At 40.0% G+C, this 26,849-nt stretch overlaps 1 protein-coding gene across 1 annotated transcript in view; it reads right to left on the bottom strand.

The window, feature by feature from the left end:
- xkr7b (XK, Kell blood group complex subunit-related family, member 7b) overlaps positions 1 to 26,849 on the bottom strand; it is a 78,381-nt gene that overhangs the window by 45,170 nt on the left and 6,362 nt on the right. The window contains exon 2 of the mRNA XM_063902613.1: positions 9,094 to 9,769. Coding sequence (XP_063758683.1) covers positions 9,094 to 9,689 — 596 coding nt within the window. The 5' untranslated portion in view covers positions 9,690 to 9,769. The remainder of the gene's footprint in view (positions 1 to 9,093; positions 9,770 to 26,849) is intronic.

Raw genomic sequence — 26,849 nt, 5'->3', positions numbered from 1 at the left:
TTGTCCATGTTAAAATAAATAAATACTTTTTCCTCATTTCTTTAAAAGCACAGAAGCGCACAATCAGCTATCAGACGGGCTCTTTATTTAACTTTGTACACGATGCTGCTTTTGATAGCTCTATATTTACATAATTTAAGCCAAAACATTAGAGCATTTTGGAAAAACACATTGTTCCCCCTCAATGAGTTTTCTGTCAAACAATTCTTCATTTTAAACTCACCCTGCCTCTGCTCAGCCTTAATGAGTTATCAGCTGTCTTTAGTTTCCTCAGTAATAGGCTGTTTGCACCGGTGCGGTTTCAGGGGACTGCATGTCACAAACACAACACAAAGAACTGATGATATATTATGAAATGAGAATTAACATAGTCATAGTTTCACAATGAATTAATGAGTGTGTAGGCTGCTGCTTGGAATACAGTATATTTAATTTAGCGCTGGTGCGGGAACTGTCAATTTAATGCCTGCCGGTTTAGTTTTGGAAGAGATTGCCCATTAGTGTGTGTTGTTCACATTTTGTGTCTGTAAATAGTCACATACTTCAAGGTGTGTGTGTGTGTAAGTGTGTGTGTGTGTGTGTGTGTGTGTGCGCACACCTGCAGGACACATGCTAATAACATGCATCAATGCAGCACACATGCCAACTGAGAAATGTGCAAGATGTCCTTCATTCAGCACACACACACACACACACACACACACACACACACACACACACACACACACACAAACAAACACCTTGAGATGATGTTGAAGGGAAGATGAGAAGCATGTGTCAAACTTTTCAAACTTTTAGACTCCACCCACCCCCACCTGGGAGGAATTTGGGATAACAGCTGAAAACGAAAACAGAAAGACATAGACTGTAAACAGAGAGAGAGAAGGTGAAATGCCTCATCCATTCACACACACACACACACATGCTCCGGAAGTGTGATTGACAGCTCCCTCAAGGGCTTCAGTGAATTATTCAGCTCAGTCTGACGGACCGACAGACAGGAGAGCATACAGAGAGACAGAGCGTCCGTCAGAGAGGAAGACAGGCACACAGAGAGACACACAGGCAGGCAGACACATCATCAAAACTTCCCTCAAGGCATATTTTTATTCATAATCAATAACTCTATTGAATTTTACATAAACCTATGTCCAATTACAGTTTTTCAGGATTTTAAATAGTTAAAGAGACACATTTTGAAATTCTGTTCGTTCACCTGCTGCTGGCCACCACGAGGGAGAACCGTTAGGACTCAGACATCAACAGAAAACAGCTTGTACTTTAACGCATCACAGCCAATAACTTAAGTGCTGCTGTTGCGAGCTATTAACAGTCTTTCAAAGGTGATTATGGCTTGACGTTTTTTTTGGGAAGCAGATGCAAGTCATTTTTCTTTGTTGGTGCAGAAGCTGGAAAGTTGCAGTTTGGCGAAATCTCTAAAACATCTTTAATATAATCCACATAAGTCACACCTTAATGCAAACAATGAATGCAGAAATTCAGTTGTATAAATAAGATTTATTTAATTGAGTATTTCAAGAAAAAAATGGCTTTCAGACCTTTGCTTTTGAGTCAAGGCAACGTATCCTCAACAGCACATATTGTGTATTATGCAAAGTTATTTGTTTGCGTTTCTCAAAAATATGTCTAGCTACTTGACCAATAAGTGCGCCCAGGGGAAGCTCCCCTGCTGCTTCAGAAACAATGCAGATATAAAAACACATGTACCAAAAAACATGCAAATGAAGAAACATCTTCTCCAACCTGACAACACGTGCAGCATTTAGAAACATTCTCTAACTTAAAGAAAAGTTTACTAAATGCAAGCAAACCAAACAATACTGCAAGAAGCTACAAACACAACGGAAAATTGTTGACGTTTGGGACAACATTTTAGGAAACAACATTTGCCAACTTTATAATCCCCAAACTTTTTGAAGTTGCAGCGCATTTCTCCTAATGGAAATGTTTTGGGAACGTGTAAGGCGTTGGCACCAGTCGGCCACCGTACTTCCTGTTGCACAAACCCTCTTCGGGCAAACAAAACACATTTGTTATGTATAGAAATAGTTTGTTGTTTCTGTTAAAATAACTGTCATGTACCTTAAGAGAATCGACTGTATACGATAGTTAGGTAAGTTATGTAACAGAAGAACGACACAACAAGTCAGGATTTACTTTTGGTTTCACACAGAGCACTAACACTGGTCTCAAGTCCGGTGTGTGTTTGACCCATCCATCCAGTGTGACCTCCCGCAAACACAGACTGTGTCACTCTCTTTGACGATCGCACAAAATACACGGCAATACTTTTCCCTGGTACAAACAGTGAGTGGGAACAGCCTGATGCGGTAAAACTGCACTTCACAAAATAACAGCAATCCACTTGAGTGTCTGAGGTGATCCATCTGAAATCAATTCAAACCTCAAACAACTTGATGAGAAATACCTTATGACATACTTATTTTCCGTTAGAGTCAGAGCATTTACTCTGTAGTTGCTTCTGAACAAGCTCCACTGCTTCAAACATCCACAAAACATTTCTAATTTTCTGCCTGAATTAAGCCATCAGAAACATAATAAAAACTCATCATTGGCTAAAGGAGCTCAATCAGTGCGGCATTCAGGGAGGACACCCAGGACACCCAGAAGCCAAGAAAGACCTTCCATTGTTTTTGTAATTATTAACAATATTTAATATGCATTAAAAAAAAATGTCCTAGTCAGCTCAGCTCACTACAAGCTCCGATTTACTTTTGCTCAAAAGAGCAAAACCACCAAGCATTTCCTGCACTATAGTAACTTTAATACAGGAACTTATCGCAACACAACAACAAAATGAATTTGTGTCACATTTTTTCAAGGAAAATTAGCTGAAACAAAATATCTGCTAATATTTTCTCATTGCATATTCAGTTTATTAGCTGGTAAAAGACCAGAAACTGAAGAATTGTCCTGTTTTCTAAACTGTCAGTTTTTCTAAACTGTCAGTACTCCATAATTTGTTCCTAAGAGACTGTTGTTGTTTTTTTTTTAAATATAAGTGAGCTGTCCGGTTTTCCCCTCAATTTGGGCCACCACAATATTTCATCTGCTGCTATGTGATGTAAGCCTGGAATGAATGCTTTGGTTGTTTTTTTTTTAAAAGGCCATAAATACGTCATTATATACATATTATAAAAAGGTAAAAGATCTGTCAGGAGGAGCTGCTTACAGATTTGTACTTGTATTGTCATTCTGCCAACAGGCCTGCCAATTGCTAGTTCTCCAAGTGACAGGCCCCCAAATTAAAATGAGAAGTAAGAGCAATAATCACTGAGTCACTTCATTTGTGAATGAACAGAGAAGCAACCCCTCAATGAACACCCACACACACACACACACACACACACACACACACACACACACATTTGAATGATGCAGCGTATTGAGCTACTTTGAGGCTGCCAGTTAGCCAATCGCGCAAATTATTAGCCGTGGCCGGACAGACACGGCGAACAGTCAGACCACCTGAGCAGAGTGACCATTTGGAACCGATTCAATTACTTCTGGGATTGATTGATCTGGTCTGGCACAGGCAGGGGCCAATTCGATTGTCCTAAAAACTGCAAAGCTGGCCGACCATTACACTCCAGGCCACTGAGAATGAAGCTGAATGTCAGTCTGTCCTCCTGTCTGTCCATCTGTCTTTACACCAGGCATCTGTCTTTCTGATGGATGTAATTCCTCTAACTGTATACACCTTATAAAACCTTTAAAAGGGAATTACTTTATTTTGGTTTAGCAGATACAAATAATGTGAACTACATACTCAAAATGATCATTTGATCATATTTTGTTCATTTTCAGGTTCATATTTGTATTTTGTGCTCCTCTGTGACATGTCTCCATACTTTAATGTTCATACAGTTCTTTATGTGTCTCAGACTGTCTGTGCTGCAGCACCTCTTTTCACCCTCTGTCTGAAACCAGAGCCCAGTCTGCTCTGATTGGTTAGCTGGGCGGCTCTGTTAGGATTGGTCCACCGCTTAGAGCTGTCCCACCCCTTAGCCTATTATTTACAATATGTTGGACCGCCAGGCAATAGAACCTCAAGTGTTACGTTGTGATGTCACTATGGTATGGAAATAAACAAAGGAGTCCGATTGATTCAAAATGTTCTTTGCCACCAGAAGGAAATGTTATATTCTGCACGCGTTATTGTGCTTTAAAACCATTTCCACAAAAAGTAAACACTGTGACCTTGAAAAAGGCAGGATTTATTGTAGATCTGAACCAAATAGACTGAAAGCACTTTTCATAATCGTGTGTAAACGTTTAAAGCAGAACATCAGTTCATAATTGTACAGTGTATGCAACTCAACAAAGGCCTAACATCACTCCTTGTCTGAAGCCGTTTTCTAACAAAGTGCTTTATCAGCTTCAATGAGAGGTTTGCAACAATTCCCAGAATGCCTTTCGACAACCCCCAGATAAAGAGATGTGACCTTGCTGCTTTTCAGCAGTGGATTTTAAATGTAGATGCGAACAGCGATATCAACAGCGTAGAGCGAGTCTCCAGTTGAGGAAAGGTGAGTCGACCTTGATTCTAACCTATCTTCACACTGCAATGCATTGTGGGATCTATCCTGGTCCTGTGGCTCTGAATGCTGGTCTGTGTTTTCTCCTTGAGATAAACCTAGAATTGTTGTAATATTCAGGGAGGGGAAGTAAAACAAAGTGTAATCCCTACGAGCTCGTCTGTTTCTTTGTAAGTATTTATAAGGATTATCCCTTAATGACTGACAGAGATGCAAGACAAAGAAGGAAACAGTCAGCAAAAACAGGGATTATTATTTTACCCACTGATTTAAATACTATACAAACAAGGGCTTAGTGTATTTGCTGATACCTCTAATAGAAACTATTTTCATTTTCTGTGTTTTAGCTTTTCAATTACAATCTTAATCCGAAGATGTGCCAACATCCTAGAAATGTTTCGCCAAGAATTTAAAGTCCACAAGGTCAGTGTTCACTATTAACACACAACATTGAAAACATGCTTATCCAGCAGGAGATGCACTAAAATGTACTTTTAATATTCAAATGAAATCAAAATGAATAGTTTGATCTTTTTAATAGTACAATTAAAAAATGCCCATTAAAGTTTCCCAAAGCCCAAAGTGTTATTTTTTTCTAATTATCACAAATTTGAGGAAACAATATTGGAAAAGCTGGAAGACGTGTCACTTTTTGTCTGCAGCTGCTTTCAATGGTTTGAACTATGCCCCTTAATTCCAATTTAGTGAAATGTGCAGCATCCAATGACATTACAGTCAACAGTGTGCTTTCAACTTCAGGACAACAGTTTTGGGTAGTCTCGTGTTTCAGCGTTACTAAGCCGCTGTGCACTACAGAGCCCATGCTGGCAGAGATCACAGACACTCCACCGTACACCTTTGGGATGAACTGGAAGTCTGACGGAGAGCCGACCTTATCTCAGAACATCAGCACTGAACCTCACTATTGCTCTTGTGGCTGAATAGCAGCAAATCCTTGCAGTCAGTTTACTAAATCATGTGGAAAGCCGAAAATAAAAAAGGGTGTAATCTTCAGGGGTCCACATACGTTTGACAAAATGGGACTTTTGTGAGTGCCTTCTATTCATGTGAGTATTTTCAGATTTTCTAATGTCCTTTTAGGTTTAGACTTCAACACTTGCTTGGTGACGATTGTAGTCGGACACTTTGCACAACCAAGCATCCGTCCCAGTCCTCTCCCAAGACTATTTGTGCAACTACAACAGTTTAACAATGCAAACATATTAGATGCTGAAAAAGAGGAATTGTTATTGACATTGCTGAAAGGTAGTTTGTCGGGGAATACACATTTACTATTGCAGAGAGAAAAGTCTCTGGAAAACATGATGGGATTGTGTGCAGACTGTGCCATGCAGAATCAAAGAAAGGGTTTTAAAAGCAGAAAATCTAAACAGGATATCAAAAATACTTAGATCTCTTGTGTGTTTTAAATAAACAAATACACTCTAATCCAATGCAACTATTTGTAAGTGTGTGTCCTTTTTCTGTATTTGCTAAGCGTTCAGGATGTAAAATAATAGTGTTTTCTTACAGGTGAGTGACAAGTGCTAACATATAGCTACAGTATAAATATTCAAATGCATTTTACCTATATGATTCAAACTGTGGGATTTGAATTGTTGAAGAAATCGTTGGGTTCAGAAGTGAATTTGGAACTTATGCTTTGTATGCGGTGTTTCAATCGTTTATAAAAAAGGACTTGAATCACATAGGAGGGCACAATAATCTGCAATGGGGATGTTCAGCTGCAGGTGAAACTCTAAAGCATTTCCACAGGTGCTAAATACATCTCAGCTCATTAAATGTAAAACCAGAGTCAGTCTCAAATCCCAGTCACACTGAGCTCTGTCCAAGTCTCCCGGCTGCAGCATTAAGACAAACTCATTCTCATTCTCCAGCTCTCGGCATCTTATTGTTGTTCATTAATGCAGATCATTAACGAGTCTGCATGTAATTATACTCGTGCAAATTCCCTAATGCTCTATTTTTGAATTAGTCGATGTAACATCCCGTTAAAATATTTTGGTTTGTTGGCTACTTCTGCCTTCACAGAGAGGTCAGGAGACAGCTGCAGCCCTGAGCAAAAGGGCTCAAGGATGCTCATTTACTCTGCCTGAGAAGTGATTTCAATTCTCTGAGGGGTTGAAATCACTACAAACATAACAAGAGGAGTTTTATCCTGCCTTTGTTGTTCAAATGTCTTTAAGCAGGGCATTTATTCTTGTTTTGCTCCAAAGAGTTTAACTTTCAACCCCTTTGTTTAAGGAGCTTGAAACAACAAGTCCACTTCAAAAGGTAAGGACAGCTTTTGTTCTACGTTTTAGAAACAGCGTTTTTGTCCCGTCATTGTGTGGTAACAAAGACAGTAATCATTAGAAACCTGATTGCCTTAAATACACCAACTCAGGATAAATGGATCATTGAACAGAAATGAATAAAGGGGCCTTTGTTCAGCTTTTTGGCATTTTCCTGTAGTGTGTTATATAGGTTTTTGTGCATGTAAATGGTCTGAAAAGGCTAAAATCACCGTATTAGCTCCAGAGGGAGTTTCTTTCCTACACGCTTTATAAACAAAGAAACCGTAGACTTCCTCCAACAGATTTCCACACTGATAACACACAAACAAGCAGAAAATATCCTGCTGAAAAGCTGCTGGAAAATATCATATTCAATGAAAAAAACAATCATTACTGATGCTGTACATTGATTTAAAACTAGCTGGTGACTACTGTGTTTTTTTTTTCTCCATTTACTGCAGAGCGTGTTGTTCGGGACTCTTGTAAAGTCGTACAGCGATACTCGAGTCTGTTCTGTCCTGTCTTTTTTATCAGATTTTTTCTTTGTCTCATGGCTGTTTTCAGTCAATCTTATTAAGTTAAATTACTGCAGAAAAATGCTTTTTTGTGAGGTGTCAATAGCCAAAATCATTTGGAGCTACTGGTTTAATCTTTAAGATGTCATACATCGGAAGCTTGTGTTGTAGCAAGTTGGAGCGGTGTCACACTGCTGCTTTGGAGGCACCGCCTTTTTATTTAACTTGCTGGTTGTTTCATGTTTGTATTTGTGGGGTTTCAAAGGGATGGCGCATGGGCATGTGTGTCGTTGTAAAACCCGCGTCATAATGGATCCCTTGTCTTTCAACTGCAAACCAAATCTACCTATGGGTACAAATAAAATAACCTGTACCGATCATACGTACCTGTTAAAGTGAAAAGTAACTATAACTCAAATCAATGTAGTGAAGTACAATAATCAATGAAACGTTCTTTACATCTATTATACAATTGTGAGAGTTTTCTTTTTTTCTCTAAGCAAATCAAGTATTTTCTGTTTCCCTAACAAACATTATTTCATACACCAAAGGACCGAACAGTTAACTGAATATGAACATTTGGTCTCAGTCGTGAATGATTTCCTAAACTGCTCAGACTTTAATTTAAGTGGATTTGACTCACAATCCCCTGCTCATAATACTTTATTCTGGCCATTATGGTAGGGAACACTTTTAGACAACTTGTAGTTGCTATTTCTGTCATTGTATGCTTATTAGGGACATTTTATTTTAATTGGATTAATATGAAGGTACAGTAGACTGCGGTGTATTACATGCAGGTTAAACTGACAACCTGGTAATGTAGGAACCTGAAGTATCATGATATTATACATGTTTCACAATGTTTCAAAGCAACATGTTCTCTCACATCAAGTAACACGGCTTTTTAAATGAAATAAAAACCACATATCAAAAGCACAGGATAGGAAATCAGTTTGGATGTGTAGTGGGAGGAATGCTGCTTTAAAGATTTTGCCCATGGATGCTCTCATTTTACATTTGATCAATCTGCGTGTGGAGGAAGAAAAGAGTCAGTTTCAAGAACATGACAAGCAGCCAGAGGAAGAGAAGAGGAGCACAGAGCTGTGATAATATTCCTGTCAGCAGGTCCGGACAGAGACAGAGGAACCACGGGAAGAAACTGTGTGTCAGAGCTCAGACCAGAATCTGTCACAGCCAGGATGAGAAGGGCAGATGGATAAAACGCCTCATCGGAGAGGAATCCATATTTTTACTATCAGTGATGTGTGAATATAACAAATTCAGCATTGTGGCAAAAATACTCTCACTCTTGTCTGATCGCTTACTGCACATTTCTGTCACCAGTGTATGAGAAGGACAGGTAATATTTGGGGGGATAAGCACACACATGCACATAAAAGGGCATCGACGTGAGTACACATGTAGCGAGCACGTACACACACATCCAGAACACTAGCCTGCTTGGAAGACAATGCTCACATGTGCACATATTAAACACACACACACACACACACACACACACACACACACACACACACACACACACACACACACACACACACACACACACACACACACACACACACACACACACACACACACACACACACACACACACACACACACACACACACACACACACACACACACACACACACACACACACGTACGTTCCCCACAGCACCCCAGTTTTCCTACCTCCAGACTTGCCCCAGCTGCAGGACGTGGAGCACGGTTTGAAAGACCCACATGCAGACGGTGCAGCACCTCCGGGGGCCCCCGACTCTTCCAGCCGTCGCAGGCGGGGCAGAGGCTGTATAAACCGGGGTAGCATTAGCCGCGTTCCCCGCTGCCGCGCTCCCGCCGCGCTGTTCGCTGTCCTTGGTGCTTAAAGTGTCGCTCGCCGTGGCCGCGCCGCTTGCCGCCACCGCGCCGCTCCCGCTGCCGCTCGCAGCTCCATCACCGCAGCTCAGATCCGAGTAGTCATACACGAACCACCTAAAACTCAACACCTGGACCACAGCAGAAGGCACCACGACGAAGACGAGCGTCAAGCCGAACCACCAGTAGTCACCTCTCAGGTAGTAGTCGGCGGCCAGCCACAGGTCGGTCGCGCCGTCAGAGAAAAAGACAAGCAGAGCGCAGAGCACCCAGCAGCAGTCCAGCACCGTGTACGGCTTCCCGCCCGTGGCGCTGCAGCGGGGCCGGGAAGCGGGGATCCCCGGCTCGGAAAGGCTCCTGGGCGTATTATCATCTTCCACAGACACCGCTGCTCCATCCGACTTAGCGGCCATGTTGGTTAGGATAGGAGAGAAAGACAGAGAAAGAGGTGGGGATACGGGAGAGAGAGGGAGAAGGGAGGGGAGGGGGCTGGCTGTGTGCAGGGGAGAGAGAGTGAGAGAGATTACATCATAACTAGCCTCATCATCAGCCAATTAATTGCGAGGTGTCATTACTAACAGGGCTTTTAACACCATGGCACCACCGCGATGTTTGCAGGACATGCGGCATGCACACATATATTCCCACAAACATTTGATCACCTGCAGGGTTTTTGTTCCTGTCATTAAAAACCTCTGCCAGTTACATTGTTTCTGCAGCAGCACATGACGGGACTGTTGTTATAAACTAATTTGAAGAGGGTTTTATATCAGTTTCTGACTTGACACCTTCACTTGTCATTTTTTACAATGAATATAGTAGGAACCTGTGAACGTCTTGCATCCTGTACACGGGTTTCTGGGCTCCTCCTGAATGATGAATCTCCCTCCAGACAATTAATGTTAAAATGTGCTGTGCGCATACTTAAAATAATATGCCCTACGGTTAAAAAATGAGAAATTGCATGAACGAGCAATCTGCAGTTTCATCAAAGTAGCTCATATTCAGACAGTCGTACAATTTAGCATACGCTTTTCTACCTGGAACCAAAAGGTTAAAGGGTAACGACACAGTGTTTCCATTATGGATTCTTATCTTTGTGCATTATATTAAAAGGTTCATTTTATTTCTTCAGGGGAAAAACCCTCGTGTTGACGCTCAAAAGAACACAAAGACAGAGAGAGATTTATTACAGTAAATATTTCATTAATGCTGTCGGTAGACGAGGTGAAAGTGAACATGAATCACAGTCAATAAGTCTGAAATATGTACCTGCAATTTAAGCATTTAAGAAGGAGAAAACAAACATGAAACCTGGATTTTTCTACAGATTTCTTCGGTTTAAGGCATGAACAAAAACAGATTGATCTAAGAAAACAGAACTGACAAGGTAAATCATTAAATTCCAGTATCTGAAATGTGTTTTGGTTCACCCCATCAAATCAGTTACAAAATGCATTTGTGAGAGATGTGACGTTCATAAAATGTGTTCATTATGAGACCAAAATCAACATTTTGTTCAGCTTTTTATTCTCCCTATCCGAGCTCAATGGCTCTTCTGTATAATAATAGCAATATTTGGGTTTTTGTTTTTATAATATGGATAGTGCTGATGTTTCCTACAAAGGATGTTGTATTGACTCAACCCCTCAGAAACAGGGAAACTATAAATGAAAAGGGGTCACATACGGAGCTTTGTTACAGTTTGTAGTCATATGTATAGTTTCTCTTAAAGAATCAGCAAGACGTTTTCATTTGCTGAAACAGCTGGTCTTTGTAGTTTCTAATCAAACAATCAGCAGTGAATTACTCCACATTAGGGGCTCTGGTGTATATTTGTGGCAGCAGGACAGTGTGTGTTGGAGTGAGTCAAAATAAACTATAGTGTGTGTTTATGGTAATGAAGCAACATGTTACCCAATGTAGCTCTATGGCACAGAGGAAGAACACAACACCTGTTAGTTGGATCTCTCCGTTGTCGCTCGTCAGAAAATGAGAATCAGACTAATCCTTTAAGAGTTCATTATTATCAACGGTTATCGGAGAGATGTTTATTTCTCAGTATTCTCTCCTCGTCTCAGCTGTTCCCAGACTGCCTGTGTTTTAGTGTCTGGGCCTTTAAAGTGCATTTTGTCTGATTGTAACGAGGCAGTGATGCATAAACCTGACAAGACACCGAGCAACTGGTCTGTTTACAGCACTGACCGTACTAATTGAAAAGATCCCATAAACTGTGAGCAGAATAGGCAATGAAACTCTTTGGTGAATTACGGCTCTGCGCTTCACTGCCCGCAAGGAACCAATCAGCTGCTGTGTTCCCACAACGGGCCAAAACAGGGTTTATCTGGGGGGGGGAGGGTCAATCCAAAATGTCTGTGGAACAAGATATAGAGCCCAGTTTGTTAATCTGAGCTATCGCTGCTCTCACAAAACACCTCAGCAGCAGTCACAGCCACAGTGTTGTTTGGGAACTATAGTTTGGCAATTAACACGATTTGGCAAAAGTTTGAAGCTGCATGAAGAGCCCCGATAGGCCATAAGTACACACATGAAGTTGTAACCCCTAAAATCCTTTCTGATCTTTATTTTTTTTCATGGACTGAATTTGAAATTCAAAGCATCTCACATTTGATTGGGATAGGCTATCGTTTTAACTTATGAGTTAAGTTGTTATTTATGGCCATCAGGACTAAAATAAAAATATGATTTATGAAGTGTGTACAAATTCTTCAATTTGGTTATGTAATGCAGTGGATTTATAATGGGTTTTCATACATACATAAACATTATTTTCTGAAAGACTGTTACATAATTGACATCACTATGTAACACCTACACTTCTATTGGCTAGCACTCCAACACATTGTATTTGATAGGCTAAGGGGCGGGACATCCTTAAGCGGTTGATCAATCACAACAGAGCCGGCCAGCTAACCAATCAGAGCGGACTGGACTCTGGTTTCAGATAGAGGAGGAAAACAGGTGCTGCAACACAGGCAGTATGAGAAAAATAAAGAGCTTTCTGAACATTAAAGCATGGAGACATGTCACAGTAGAGGCACTAAATACTCATATGTAAAATGAGCAGAATGGTGGAAATGTTTTACTTTGGATAGACAGTTTTCCAAACACATATATTTTGCAGCATTATAAAACGTTATCTTTGGATTTTGCAGTTTTGACATTATTTCTTGTAAGGTAATTAAGTCAAACTATTTGTCAATCATACCAAACAGTACTCATGTATCTCAAATATGTATCTAACACCCCTCAAAAAACTGAGGAAATGGACATTAAACATTGCTCCTACATTTTTCATACATTTAACAGGTCAGAACAACAGAGACTAAATGTACTCCCCATGACGGGGCTTAATGCCTCAGTGCTGTTTAATTACAAGCTGGAGATATTTTGGCTTTTGTTTCACGACAAGAATATAAAACACACAGATTTGTCAGAATATTTTCTTTGATAACCGATGCCCATTATGAGTTGGAGACTAAGGGGAGCTAATTAGAGAGCCCAGATCGTCACGGCTCTGACGCACTTTAGAAAAACAGAGCATAGATTCTGCATTGAAGACAAAACGCTGTCACACTCTGACCACAGTTGTAGAATTTAAAGTTTTATGCAAAGTTTTCCACTAAACAACCCTGAAATAAAACCATAACCGTGTGTAGTTCTTCAGAAAGTTCTCAATCACCCCTGCCAAGGTTAGGGGTTACATTCTTGAAGCCACTTTAAACATGTAGATATATCTGTATCTCTGGACTTTAAGAGGATCGACATATCTAACAGCTCCTACTGTACATGAACTACAACCTCAGTGCAGTGGAAAATCAGGGCCCAATTGTTATTTTGGTATTCACTATTTCACTATGTATTGTGAGAGCATAGGAAACTTGCAAGACAATGCAACATAAATGACCTAATACGACAATGTGATCCTTCGATGGTATTCTACCTGAAGTTGTTCTTTATCGGATTTACAATTTATGAAAGAACAAAAAGCAAAAGACACATTGAATTTGAAGCTTTTTCTGCATGGAAGTGTAGTTAACTAAGCTAGCATTAACCATATCAAATGTACTTTAACAAAATACTTTCCAGTTAGTTACAAATCACTGAAAAAGGGTCTTTGCATTGACGATAGTACAGTAAATATGCTGCCGCAGAAACAGGTGTCACATAATGTGTATATTTATTCTACAAATGTGATTATTTTAAATATAAACACTCTTGAATTAGGAAAATGTAGAGACAGAGATTTTCACAATGCCTCTTCACTCTCCATTCAGACCTTTGTGAGTTCAATATATCATTTTTTACTAAAGAGATGGTGCCTTTATATAAAGCGCCCTCATCAGGCGGGTGAGAGTGAATCCCCCGTCTCCTCCTGGGGAGTTGCAGTTCTCTCCCTTCAGCTTCACCTGAGCTCACATTCTGTCTCTGTTTCGCTCCCAGGCTGCACATTCCTGACAAATGAGGGTCATTATGAGTTTGAGAGCGCGGGGAGCTCATTAAAGGTCTCAGATCAGTGCTGCCGCTGCTGTGATACACTTTAGTGAATACACAGACTCTGAGCTGCAGAGCGACTCCCAAAACATCTGCACCAGTACACCACTGTCACTAAGGTAAGGATTCTCACTTCCTGAATTTCTTGGTAACTTTAACTGGAGAGAGACAGGAACGATGTGGCGTAATGAAGGCGACATGTCGGATTCAAACCAACAACTTCATGCATGGTTTAAGTTTGTTAAGATCAGAGTCATTAAAAGAGAGCAAGGTTATAAAACTCACTTCTTTAAAATGATTTGTTGCATGGAGTCTGCTGAGTGAGCACTGATCTAAGGGCCCTATCCCTAAATGTCAGCTTTCTCACAAAATCACTTCATTTTTAGATTCTAACCATGAATGCTTGTAATCCAATAATCAGTTTAGTATGTGTAAATGCCTGAAGGATGCATGGCCATTTCAGTCCGATCAAATCAAATCAGATCCAGTCTCCATGCAGAGCAATACGTCTGAGGGCATGTCCAGATTTCTGGCGATTTTCCTGATTAATTTAGACACTAAAGTTATTCATTTAGGCTCCATGGTTTCACTGAATAAAACATGAGAAGTGATGGTCACAATCAGCTTAACTTCTGTTTTTAAATACAGGAAGTAGCCATCATTTTTCCGTAAGGCTTGAACATCCCAAATTATTCTGCAATAGGCAGGGTTAATTTTTGTTTTATTCAATGTGAAAAAACATTAAACATGAAGTGATGTATGATATTTTTTGGAAGTTAGGTGCAGCTCACTGACCCACATGTTTCAACTAGCATAGCAAATGAATGGATGGTATACTGGAATACAAGAGGCAACACCAGTGAAAATGAAGGCACTGCTTCACTGTTTTCTGAGGTAAAATGAATAATAGATTGTGAAACCTAAGCTGTACCTCATAGAACATTATACAATCCTTCAATATCTGTAGGGTTCTCAAATTGTTTATTGAACAGTTATTGTTTTACCAACAGCCACCAGTTTTGCAGCCGTATGTGAACAGAATATAAACTGCTGAGTGGAGAACTGTCCATTAGCTCGGCCCCATCAGCGCGCTCCGCTCATTACTGCCCCTTCACCCTCATAAATCCATCCGCCGGACTTTTCTGCCTCCTCATCAGAGAACATCCAGTGTGAGCAGGCTGCAGGCTTCTGGCTGCTCAGTCTGCTCGTCTTATAGCTTTTAAATGATTAGCCTGGGTCTAACAATCACAGGCGGAAAGCTTCCTCTGCAAAACCCAAACACAATTTAAAAATGTATATTCCTTTTTTTGGATCGGTCTCAAAGTAAATAAAGTGAAATGTATCAGCAATTTGCCAACTATACTTTGGTTCATTAGAGAAGTTATACAAGGTCACTTAAAGAGTACACAGCGAGGGGCTTGTTTCATACTGGGAACGATGTTCAGCACTGACATCTGAGGCTTTCATTTCCTGACTGTTGACTGGAAGATAATAAAACCAAAATGACTAAAGGTAAGATACAGCAGCTGATCCAGGGAGAGACCGTGATACATCAGATCATTTAATAACAGATGTCTTCAAATCTTTGTGTGTTTTCAAAATAATAGTGAGGAGACAACCAAATCCCTAAATCAAACCTAGACAGTAAAAAAAAAAGAGGAAAAATAAAAATAAATAACTAAACATAAATGAATAAATACAAACTAATATAGAAATAGAATTAATGAATTAAATAAAAACAGTGTGTTATATCTGCGTGATATAAAGACGTGCCAAGTGTAGCTACAAAGTCACTCATGGAACATATTACTCTATCAAAAATAAGGCAAACCAAAAACTTGTTCTTGCCCTCATACCTTTCGGATAACAGCCAGGGATATGTGTAAAGCTGTGAATAATAAATGCACACTCAGGGCTAACCTGCTCCCACTGCTTAGACTTGAGCTGGACAACAAATCATTTGAAAGGGGTTGAAAAAAAATAAACACTGTACTTGACTTCAGTTTCCTGGAGGCAAAAATATCTAATGTTCAACACACTTATAAATATGAGTTTACCAGCAGAGAGCCGTAGGTGGAGAGAAACAACACAAAGCAACAACAGTGTGGGAATACACCGGGGACAAGACAGACAGACAGACAGGATTTGCTCGCTTGTTGTCTGTGTGTGAGTCTGCGATTGTTTTCTCAGAAACAGTCCTGGGAACACGGACGTATTTCAGGAATCTGTTCACTCTACAGGAGTCCATGTTCACTGCCTGCTCTCACTGTTAAATAAACAAACAGTGAATAATTAATTTAGGAAAATATCGAAGCATTCAATAAGCCTTTTGTTTAGGACTTTATGTTGACGCAAAAGGAGCTTTTAATGATGAGTTCCCCTGTGGTAATTGATGTCTTAAAGTGTTCGTTAAATGTCATTTTGATAGTGCTCTTATTTATGATTTCATGATTGTTATTCCTTAAAATTCATATCAAATGACTAAATGCTAAGTAGGAACTATAGAGTTATTTAGTACCTCTCTAGCAGCTGCTAGGGATCAGAATATACGCAAGTGCTACACAGGATAGACAAAATACTAATAACCTTATTTTTATGGTTATAAATATCAATGGTTCATCTTCTTGGATCAAGGACAAGCAACTTCCACTTCAATCCATTTTTTAGCCTTGATCAGAGTATTGATTTCAAAATACTGCTGCTGGTTTACAAAGCATGGAATGGTTAAGGGCCAAAATGCATTTCTGATCTCCTGCTTAATTATGAGCCAGCCAGAACTCTCAGGTCTTCTGGGAAGAGTCTGCTTCCTGTCCCCAGAGTCAGAACTAAACAAGGAGAAGCAGCATTCAGTTATTATGCTCCAAATATCTGGAACAAACTCCCAGAAACCTGCAGGTCAGCTGCTACTCTTACTACTTTTAAATCCAGGCTGAAAACATTTCTTTTTGCCGCTGCTTTTAATTGAATCGTCTTACACAGCACTGCAACCTTGATTCATGTATTTGATATATTAGCTTGTATTATTTTATTTCTTATTTTAAGCACTTTGAATTACCTTGTGTTGAAAGGTGCTATATACATAAACCTGGCTTGCTTCATCCTGATAAACCAAAAGACAGACATTGTCAAACTGACATATTTAGGAAGCTTTATATGGCATTATACAGTTTAGCTGCAGACCATGTGTTAAACTAAGGTAGAACCTCCTTGGATTCAAAGCAGGTGAGCACTGATTGACTCCCATGTAAAACCAAAATGCAACACAACTTATTTAAAGCCACGTTACGAAACTTGTTTGAATCCGGATCACTTTGGGGTTTGAGAACTAGAAAAACATGTTTTGAATATAAAAATGAGTTGAATTTAGAAGATGATGATCATTTCCTGTTTTCTTACTTTGTACACATCCAATGAGATGAAAGAAAGCAGGAGTTTGGGTCGCTGCTGTTTCACAAGAATGTTACGTTTCATTAAAGCGATGGCTGTAAGGGAGATTCAGCACCACAACAGGAAGGATGTCTGCAGAGGAGACGGCTCTCCAGTTTCTCCCTTTTTTTTGTGAAGTGACAACTGCAGTGTTTCACCGCTCCTCATGCGCAGAGAAGAGGAGAGCAGAAAGGCCAGCAGCGGAGTATTAATGTTAGGGTTAGACATGCCGGGTTATGTCCTCACAAGTTCATACTACACACACGCATCTGAATGCTGGGGTGTGTTTGTGCTGATTCTATCTTTATGAGGACAGGTCATCATTCTTTATTACTTTAAGGGTGTTTAATTTTTAAAAGTAAGGGCATTTTATCTGGTCCGGAAATTTGAAGGTTACAGTTCAATTTGAGCTGCAACTAATTATGATTATCTATATTATCAGATAGTTGATTTTTTTCTTTGTAGCAAATCATTATTGGCTCTACAGGATGTCAGAGAATAATGAAAGCCATTCATAATGTCTTTGAATTGGTAATTCTGTGTGTCCTACAGTCCCAAACACAACAATAATCAGCTTATTGTCACATAAGATGAAGAAAAGCATCAAAACACAAAGATGTGTTTGACTTTTTTTACTTAAAAAACACACAGTGACATAGTTACATATAACACCCTCAACAAAATGTAAGAAAATGGCATCATGCAACAATATCCCAGACAAAAAATGTATGTCTATCAAACAGGAAGAAACCAAAACATACCATCATATCAAGCAATAGAAACAACTGAACACTAACTAATGATGTTGCTTCTTTGGGTTGTTGACATGAAAAGCAATATGCCAGTAATGTGTGTGTGTGTGTGTGTGTGTGTGTGTGTGTGTGTGTGTGTGTGTGTGTGTGTGTGTGTGTGTGTGTGTGTGTGTGTGTGTGTGTGTGTGTGTGTGTGTGTGTGTGTGTGTGTGTGTGTAAAGAGTCTTTGAAAAACTGTGTGGTTCATCTAAAGAGTAAGAGTTTGTGCAGCATGGCAGCTGCCATGTTCACTTTATGTTGTTTAGTCACATGCTGCTCCCAGTGTGTACACACACACACACACACACACACACACACACACACACACACACACACACACACACACACACACACACACACACACACACACACACACACACACACACACACACACACACACACACACACACACACACACACACACACACACACACACACACACACACACACAGTTAACACAGAGAAGAAAAAAGAGAGAAAGACATTCAAGTTAAATCACCTACTGTACAAACTCTGCATACTGTCTGGTACACACACACACACACACACACACACACACACACACACACACACACACACACACACACACACACACACACACACACTGGCCCTAGAGAGCTCACTGTCTCACCACTGATTCACAAAGGCAGCCGGAAATAAAGAATGAACACAGAGGAGAGCGAGTTAGTGAGAGAGAGAGAGAGAGAGAGAGAGAGAGAGAGAGAGAGAGAGAGAGAGAGAGAGAGAGCAGAGGGGGAGACCAGAGGGGGAGGGATGGGTGGTAGGGCAGGGGGGGATGTGGGATCCTTTTAATCCCATTATAACGTTTATATTAAGAGGAGTAATTACTCAACCCTTCATTAGGATTTTGTTCTTCCTGAGACTCGCTGCAGGGCTGAGAGGACTAAAGAGCAGAGCTGCAGCCGTCCACACACACAGAGCAGCGGCTGTGTTTACACACTCTGGGAGTTACGCATTGTTTTCCACATTTTGAGGCGTGCAGTCATTAGTGCAAATAGACTGTGCATGAAAAGTAATAATATTAAGTGGAGACTATCAAAAATATGTGTGTGTGTGGGGGGGGGGGGGGATAAGCTAGTCATCACCGATTTTAAAACATGAATGTCTTGTTAAAAAACATACTCGACAGTAAACAATCAGGTACCATGACTAAATGGTTGCTGACAGTTGCCACACAGGGCTTTTTAACAATTTTGGACATGTGGACATTATAGCCAGTCAAATCAAAGAAATGTAAAAATCCAAAGGTACTATTCCTGTGCACATGTTGCTTAAGGTCAAAGTAAGATGATGAAATACGATGCAGAGGCCAGCTCTACACAAAGCTATACGTTTTGAATGCTTTTCAGACACCAAAACACTACATGAACTCTACAAAGGTATACCACAACGACAATGATCTAATCCTCCATTACGACCATCTGCAGGTAAACACACAGTTTCTTTTCATGTTAGAAAAGAATCCACTGTATGCGACATAGCACGTATCTGATTTGCCCAAGCCGCTTCTTCAACAAGGGTTGAGCCTGCATGCATTTACAGTGCAGAGAGCAATAAATAAATGCAGAATCCTCTGGCAAAAACAAAAGTACAACGTCTCAACTTCAGCTTCAATGCAGCATCACCAGTCAGGGTGCTGTAGTCAGCCATTCCCAGTAGATGTGTTCAATATACAGTACATACTTTAAAACACTTAATAATGTCCTGATATGTTGACGGCTGCTTAAAATGCACACGCTGGTCATTCATTTCTGTTGTGCCATGGCAGACAATGACAGAAGCAAGCATCATGAACAGTACTTGCTCGACTTTTCAACCAAAAGTTTGATTTGCTTTAATCAACCCCTAATCCTGCACAAGCCACACAACTATTTGGGTAAACATTCAAGTTAAATGAGAAGAGTTTCTTTCAGCAGGGATAAGATAACATGAGCTAACTCTTAAAGACAAGAGCTACTCTCACTGCTCATAACGTGTTAAGAGACTCTGTTTGTCCAGCAACACTTTGCTTTATATTCCTCCACTAACACTTTCATACCTCCCAGAACAGCGCTCATTGAGGGTTTGATATTACACCACTGCCGTGCCAAATATCTCTCAGTGCCTTTAAGTGTGTAGGTGTATACAACATTATGAGATAGAGGAGGCAGGAACGCATTGATTTTTGAGTTCATAAAAAGCAGTGGGAAAAGGGTTCCTGGGGATCATAGAGTAAAAATAGTATCTAGTGTCAACAAAGTAGGGAAAATCCGAGAGTGACTCTTAACGCTTAACCCTTAGATGCATAAGTGGGTCAAAAATGACCCGGTGAGGTTGTTTTCTTGAAATATCTTCGTAATGAAAAATTGTTATCATTTAATATTCCAGGTATTCCTCAAAAAACATGTTTTTGATATAATGCCATTTAAATTTTTAACTTACCTTTTATACATTTTAAGAAATTGTAGTTTTTGTATTACTACCCCAAGCTTCCATAAGTGGGTCAAAAATGACCCGCATGCATTTTCTATGGAATCCAATGGGAACCTTTGATTCTCATCAACTGTGGCTGTCAGGAATACATTAACTGTGGACCACACAGACTATATCAGAAGTTTCACACCTCAGGAAGATTATTTTACACAGCAAGAGCTGATACGTGTAAGTATTATCTTCATATAATATTGTGTGTGTGTGTTTCATGACTGTTGTTATTATTATGTATCAACAAATTAGCCTACTTTATAACTAGCTAACACTAGCTAGCTAACTAAGATAGCTAACATTACTATATGTATTGTGTGTGCGTGTGTGTGTGTGTGTGTGTGTGTGTGTGTGTGTGTATTCATTTATATAGCTACATATTGATCTATTGAAAACATTACTCTTATGTTTCCTCATCCAAGGTGTCATGGCTGCTAGATACACAGCTGAAATGGTCCTACAGATGCTGGATGATGGAGAGGCAGTAACGGGGTTGGACTCCGAGTCTGAAATTTCTGATGATGAGGTCCCAGACTATTGTCCAGGTGGCAGTGGCAGTCGTCCACCTGGAAATCCAACTGAACAGGATCAATCTGACTCAGAAGATTCCTCTTCTGTGTCTTCTGAAGAAAAAAGTGTCCAAATCATGTCCAACCGAATGAGTCGGAAGGGCTCTTACTGGAGCGAGTTACCTCCCACCCAGGGCAGAACACAGAGCCACAATATCCTCAGAAGTCGGTCAGGGCCTGCACAAGAGCTTAGCACCACTGTGTCACCAAAAGATGCATGGGAGCTCTTTATCACTGATGATATAATACAAGAGGTGATGAAGTGCACAAACTTGGAGGGACGGAGAGTAGCAACAGCTAGAGGAAAATAATGGAAAAATGTCACCAAAGATGAATTCATGGCCTTCATTGGATTGACCCTGCTTGCAGGAAGTGAGAAAAACTGGGATGTATCAGTCCGTGAGCTGTTTGGGAGTCCTCTACATAATTCCATGTACAAGGCCACTATGGCTGTTGGAAGATTTGAAGACATTCGCCGTACCTTGCGCTTCGATGATAAGAGGACCAGCACCCAGAATTCAAGAGCGGCTTCACCAATGCACGACGGCTCTTCCTCAAAGAGCTGTCAAAGGAGCTTGTCACACCACACATGAGGAGTCGACTGGAAGGCTGTCCCCAACTGCAAACCCCGATTATTGAAGCAATGGAAAGGTATGGGGTGACAAAAGCCACAACCCAGCCACAGGAAAGAAGCAGACAGGGCCAACCAAAGAGAAAGAGGTGTCAGATCTGCCCAAGTAGCAAAGATCGCAAAGTCAACAATAGGTGTGGGAAATGCAATGTACCTGTGTGTAATGATCACAGCCAGAAACAGGTAGTTTGTCTGAACTGCATACAGTGATGAGACAAGAAGGCAAAACAGGGAAAAGAGAGAGGAACTGTCAATGACTGGACAGTTACACACATACATACACACAAACACGCACAGACAGACAGACACACACACACACACAAACACACACACACACACACACACACACACACACACACACACACACACACACACACACACACACACACACACACACACACACACACACACACACACACACACACACACACACACACACACACACACACACACACACACACACACACACACACACACACACACAATGGATGTTCACATTTTCTATTGCTGTTCTGGGTAAATTTCTTTTTCAAAATGTTAAAAAGTGAAAAATAAAGATATTTCAATCATGAAATCATTCTTCTGTGGTCCTAAATATAATACTAAATATTATACAAGTGATTATTCTTAACCAAATTGACAAAAATGGCATAAAAACACATTGATTCTAATATGGGTCATTTTTGACCCACTTATGGAAGAGTGTAGGGTCCAGTCACTCGTGCATCTAAGGGTTAAAGCAATAACAACGGAGCTGATTTGATTCATGGATTTAAACATCTTTCAAAATCACTTGAGCAATGGATACGACAAATACTTATCACCCAATTCGGCAGTATCCTTCATTTCTAAGCTTTTTATTCTCGTTTAGCTTTGAGGGTTGATTAGAGCACTCACATTGAATCACATTGTAAATGAGCCTTTGACAGCAGCAGCAGTAAGCAGATATTTTTCCAGCACACAAGCGCTAAAAAACACACTGATTTTCATTACACCACCAGCCAAATACCAAACAACACTGATTTAAAGTAAGCAACAAGCTAGTGGAGAAAGGGAAACCTCTGGAAGACTATTTTTCACAGTGGAAACCAAACAGAGGTAAAATGGGAGTAAACATTAGACTTACATTGAACAGGTGGCTACAAACTCCTCTCCCAGGGTAATCCAGTTTTTGAGTCATATTTGTAAAAGAAATATGAACTTTCATCAAACCTACTGGTGTATAATGTTTCACTGCTAAACTGTAGGTACACTCAAGTAGTAAATCACCAAACGCTAAAAGATTTTTAAATTAGGGAAAAGTTTGCTGAGGCAGGACCATAAATCACTAAGGGTTGTTCAGCTTTCCCTCTTAAAAATGCTCTGTGACAGTGAGTTATTTGTGCAGATTTAAAATCACCAGTATATGGAACATACTTCAAAGTTTGGATCTCGCCACATGCAAAGTCGATAACCTCAACAAGTTATACAAATCATATCCATAATCTCTTTAACCCCAACAGCTCCACCCCTGATACTTGGTATGACCCATGACATCACTGATGACATCATCCAGGTCCTATAAACACGAAGTCCTTGAATCAGAATAAAAATATGCTGGAGGGAAATTAAGTTTTGTTGCACAAAAAGATATATATTTATAGAGACAAATAATCTCCTGTAGAAAACTCTGTACTCAACTATATTGCCATTGAACACCACTCTGCTATTGAACACATTTCACAGAAATACCTGGTTATTTGTGTTATTTGTAAGAGATGGAAATGAGAGATCACATAGTTTGTTACAAATAGTTTTAGCTTTGTAACAAATCCCCCAACATGAGTTAGAACAGAGCATAAGCATGAAATTAAATTAGGTATGGATCTTGTAGGTATGTTGTGTTGTTTGCGTTTGTATTAGTTTCCAATCATTTGGATTTTTCCTTACCATTACAACAACTGATAATGTCTAACTATACATTTACAGTGCACACACACATACACATGTTAAGTTTATGAATTGCACCCTTTTTACTTCTTGACACACTATGGAGATACCCCAACATGAGGTAGAAATGAGCATATGCTAATAATTGTTTAACACTCGTATCATGTACTTCTTAAAATGGATGGTTGTAAGGAAATATTTTAATGGGAAATTAAACATACATGATGATACATGCATGTGATAACTCAGACACGGCCCCCTTTGGAGAATCATATAGGAAAAACTAAAAACCTATTTAGCAGGAAAATCATAGTTTTTTTTTTTAAGACCTGTTAAGCTTTTTTATATCTATGAAGGGGCATCTCAATTTCTAGTATATTTATTTTCTGCAACTTTTGTCACAGGGCTCGAGAAATCCCGACTGTCTGTCTGTCTGTCTAAAAAGTCTAAACTCTGAGTAAAACCACCGCTCACTGTTTGCGGGCTGATTGATGTTTCCACCGGGGGACTCTGTGATTGAGAGCCACCGCTGACTCACAACACTGATCCCATATTAAACTCTGTTGCCTTGTTGTGCTGCACTATAAATAATTTAAGTCATGCTGCTTTATCAACAGCACATCATGTACTCCTTAAGATGATATGAGATGTAAGAAAAGAGCCGGATTGATTAATTGAGGCACTGTCAGATGGAAACACAATGAAGGGCAGGAACGGGGACGCCATGGAGGTCTTGTTCTTTACTCCAAAACATTGCCTGTTGGCTAAATAGCAAATGGGCTAACTTAGCATTAATCTAATACTGACTGATAACATTTTGCAATCACAATTTTGTCAAGCATGTTTTTTGTTTAAATAGTTTTTTTTAGTTTAAAATGATTTTGATTCATTTGTTCCCTTTTGAACAACTGATAATCAATACCTATACATTTACACACATGCATAGATGTACATAGACCCTAATGTGTCTGAAAGGTGAAGTAAGGACAAAAACTAAAACCATCTCATTTTAACTGAGACTCATTTTTCGCACATTTGGAAAATTGGACCTAAATGTCGATGATTTTATTTAAGTTTCCCCTTTTGCTTCGTCTCAGGAAATGATCATTAAACAAGTTGTTCAATATGCTTTAATATCCTTCTAAGCGTTCTTAGCCAGGTATATATATTAATGCCTGCTTGGTTTGAGAAGGAAAAAGAAGCAGGGGAGTGTGAGAGCGTCTGGAGCTGCTGGGCCTGATTAATGTCTGAATACTGAGACAGGATGATGAACTGCTCACCGTTGAGAAGGAGAAGCTGCTTGGTTTCAGATTGATCTACCTTCTTCTAGTCTATAACACTTTATTATTTTCTGTTGCTTGGGGCTGCTTGTTTCGCAGGCTGATTGAGCCTTTGTTTAGCATGGATGCTGCTATTGAAGCTACAGTCTGAAAGGTGATGACGTTCTACATCATTCAACATCAGTCAGTCTGCAGAAAACCTGCCTCTGATGAATCCCACTGTAAGGATTTTTGGGGGGAATTTGAGCGACTCATATCAAGAAACCTAACTCAACACCCGAATGTGTTAGAGATGAACTTGTTACCAATAATTGACAGGCACACAGACAATAGACCTGAAATCCTTTCTGCTAGAGTTACTTCTCTTGAACTATCAGTTTCTCCTTGTTTTATTTGATTGGTTTCAGAGCCGGTTCGGAGTCGGTGCACAATTGCAAACCAGTATTGCATTTTTCCACTTCAGCGTCGCTAGTGTTTGGCCCCCGAAAACTGATTCACATTTGGAACCAACAAACTCTTGGGCTGGAACCAATCTGGCTAACAATAACAAAAACATGAGCACAGCATTGACGCTATTCGCCATTGCTGTTGTTGATATATGTTAATAATGTCAATACACGGCTCCTACAGGGGCTCTGTTCAGTGGAAGAGCAAACTGGTTCGCAGTTGGTAAAACATTGCAAATTGTCAAAAACTGAGACGGTGTTTGCACAATTCTCCCCAAAAACTTGAGCTAACAACAGGACGTGACTTGGAAAAGATGTGTCAGTTTTAAATGGCTAAAATATTCCTCTCTAAACCTGATTAGCTGTACTGAAACCTCCTCCAAAAAATAAATCCTTGATCCTTTCAATTATTCAGCTTCTGCAACGAGGATGAATGACTTTCCCAATCTCGGTCTCCAAAAATGGCAACAGTCTCATTATGGTTTAAATGAACCCGCTACAAGAAGGATGAGAGGGAAGAGGGAGATGATGGAGAGCTGGATGTGTGGAAGTACATTTTTAATGTCACATACATTTTACTATTTTTGGTGCTGGATATTTCTTCAATTTTGGAGAATTTCTCATCAGCATATTATGAACCATGTCCTTAGCACTTGTTTTAAGTTTAGTAACTCCAGTCTTTAGAGGCGTCTGTGACAACTTCCATTATACCGCAGGTGATCGCTCGATGTCAGGCTTATGAAGGTAAGGTTACAGTAAGAGTCTTACAAGAGTTTCCTCCAGAGGGAGTTTCTCTCCTCCCTAAAACGCCTCACGAGTCCTTTGTTTACTTCTGTAACATAGTGACATCACTCTGTAACACTTAGGATTCTATCGGCGAGCGCTCCAGCACATTGTACATGATAGGCTCAGAGGTAGGACATCTCTAAGCGGTTCGCCAATCACAACAGAGCCTGCCAGCTAACCAATCAGAGCAGACTGGGCTCTGGTTTCAGACAGTGGATGAACAGAGGTGCTGCAGCACAGGCAGTATGAGAAAAATAAAGAGCTATTTGAACAATAAAGCATGGAGAGAAGTCAAAGTAGAGACACGATAGACAAATATGAACCTGAAAATGAGCATTATATGGCCCCTTTAAGTGTCTGTAAGAAAAGTGAATAATACTGCTGTTGATCCAACAAACGGTAATTTTGAAAGATTCCCTTCTGGAAGTTGACATCTGTAAGTCATTGTGAAGGTATTAAGCATAAAACCAGTAGGTATTACCATGCAAATGACTTTATATCTTCTAAGGCTTGATAATCCAAAACAAAATATGAAGAAGGCTTCCTAACGTTGGTATGTGCCACAGAGACAATTTGTGGGAAGTCAGAAGTGCTGCTCAGCCGGAGTTCATTTAAAAAACTCCTGACGATGTGTTTCCCCCTGCCAACGCTCTCCCCGATACTTTAATATCACTTACAGTTGTTTATTTATGACCTGAATGCCCGTCTGTGTTCTT

This window comes from Eleginops maclovinus, chromosome 1, assembly GCF_036324505.1.
Source record: "Eleginops maclovinus isolate JMC-PN-2008 ecotype Puerto Natales chromosome 1, JC_Emac_rtc_rv5, whole genome shotgun sequence".
NCBI classification, from domain to species: domain Eukaryota; kingdom Metazoa; phylum Chordata; class Actinopteri; order Perciformes; family Eleginopidae; genus Eleginops; species Eleginops maclovinus.
Note: the sequence above shows the minus strand (reverse complement) of the source record. Positions and strands in the feature narration are given on the sequence as shown.